This window comes from Megalops cyprinoides, chromosome 17, assembly GCF_013368585.1.
Source record: "Megalops cyprinoides isolate fMegCyp1 chromosome 17, fMegCyp1.pri, whole genome shotgun sequence".
Lineage (NCBI taxonomy): Eukaryota > Metazoa > Chordata > Actinopteri > Elopiformes > Megalopidae > Megalops > Megalops cyprinoides.
Window position 1 is genome coordinate 30,978,462 of NC_050599.1, and position 2,081 is coordinate 30,980,542.

Sequence of the window (2,081 nt, forward strand, 5' to 3'; positions counted from 1 at the left end):
CTGCTTCTCTAATTCACAAATAAATCAACAAGCTGCTCCTCTCATTCACTAACAAATCAGCAAGCTGCTCCTTAGACTCACATGCTTCTGGAGGCATGGCAACAGTAAGGCTTCAGCTGTTTGAGGAAGAAAATGTGGAGCACAGTGGAGGAGGAGCGATAATTAAATCCTGCAATAATTGGGCATCAGTTTGAAATGCTGCCATTGTGGAGGAGTGGTGGTGTGGATAATCAGCAGTAAAAGTGAGAAGTGCTGTCTCCAGCATCAGAAAGATGGGGCTGAAAATTGAGATTTTTACCTTCAGATTTGTCATCTCTCTCATCGGACTTGTGGGCAACCTCATTCTTATAGTGTCCATTCTCAAAATCCCCCACCTCAAAACCTTTGAGATATTCCTTCTGGGACTGGCTGTGTCTAACCTGGAGGGAATCTTGATCGTGGATATTTATGACTTCATTATCATTATCAAGTCCTGGACATCCTCCCTGAGCATGTGGTCCTGTAACACTCTGAGGTCCTTGACAGTGACTGGAGAAACAGCGACGATACTCTTCACTATGCTCATCAGTGTTTTCCGCTACCAGAAGTTACGGGATGTTGAGACTCGTGTTAATCTGCCTGTTGCTATGGACAAGGTGCGCACAGCACTGGCAATGAGTGGCAGCAGTATGCTTCTGGCTGTCCTCTTTGGAATGCCCGTCTATGCCATGAACCTAGACGGACACATGCTGAACTACACACGCAATGACAGCTGCCCCCCAGACTTCTTTCAGTGCCCCAAAAACTACTGTCCTGTATTGAACAGGGCCTACAAGTACCTCTTCCTCCTAATTTGCATCCTGCTACCCCTCTTTGTTGTTACAGTGACCAGCTGTTTCATCATCAGAATCCTGCGGTTCCGGCAGAGGGCAGTGGCCCCCCCACCTGTCCGGCCCACCCATCACCACGGCAAAAAGACCTCTGCCTTCCAGCGGAGCACCACAGCAGTTCTGGCAGCCATGATCATCTTTCAGCTGGACTGGACAGTTTACTTAGTGTTGCACCTGGTCTTAGACCCATACAGCTTCTCATCCTGGTCTGAGACAGAGTTTTTCATCACCACCACCTACTCCACCATCAGCCCCTATATATATGGCATGGGAAATAACCTCTTTTCTGTTAAGCACTTTTAGTAAACCAGCTGTTATGTACCAGCATTCTAAATGGAGGGAAGAAGGCCAAGGATACAGGAAACTCTACTGCTGCAGGTATGAGGTGATTGATTCTGAAAATAGCTGTGTGTCACTGCCATAACATAATTGTTTTTGCCACTAAATTAAGAAAGATTGAAGTGTTTAATTATTTCAAGAAATTTGTTTGAGTAATGTAGTAACATAAAGTTAATGTAACTTCAATACCCACTGAAATTCTTAATTTTTTAAATTAAGGAAGCCTTTTTTCTCAAGTAACAGGTGTGATAGAAATGTGGAAATTTACACATATACTTTAACTGTTCAGTGAGATCGGATTTGTGAGATCCACTTTTAACTGATCATACAGTACTTCTAATATCAAAATTATTTGGTGTTTGAAATCAAACTAAGCCCACACTTTTGAAACATTTGCATACCTATCACAAACATAATCATTGGGGGTCTGTGTGCAGTTTGCCCTCCAGGCCCAGGCATGCCATTGGAATACACTGCATTGCTATGCATTTTGTATTCAGATTTTGCTGTGTGTTTGTAAAGTATTGATGTATTGGGTGTTTGTATTGATTTGTTGCTATGTATTTATCGATATATTCTGTGTTTGTATTGATGTGTTGCTATGTGTTTGTAATATACTATCACACTGCTGTGCATTTGTGTAGACGTTATTTTACCTAAGTACTCATGTGTTCCTGTGTACTTGAAGTTGCATACACATTGCGGTAAAATGACTGCATTTTTGCAGATAGTCAGGTTTGTATTGCAATATTAAAGCAATACAATGTTCATAAACAGGGAACTAGCTAAATAACTTTAATGCCCAACAAAGATGGCAGACCTCTTTTTTGGGGCGGTTCATTTAGAAATAATGACATGAACAATCTTATTGGT

At 41.9% G+C, this 2,081-nt stretch overlaps 1 protein-coding gene across 1 annotated transcript; it reads left to right on the forward strand.

The window, feature by feature from the left end:
- Nucleotides 1-272: 272 nt before the first annotated feature.
- Nucleotides 273-1,172, forward strand: LOC118791872 (dopamine receptor 2). Its single transcript, XM_036549350.1, has one exon. It carries the CDS (start codon nucleotides 273-275, stop codon nucleotides 1,170-1,172), a length of 900 nt encoding a protein of 299 aa, XP_036405243.1.
- Nucleotides 1,173-2,081: the final 909 nt, after the last annotated feature.

Coding starts and splice junctions, on each gene's coding strand:
- LOC118791872 (XM_036549350.1), top strand. CDS start 273: ATGGGGCTGAAAATTGAGATTTTTACCTTCAGATTTGTCATCTCTCTC.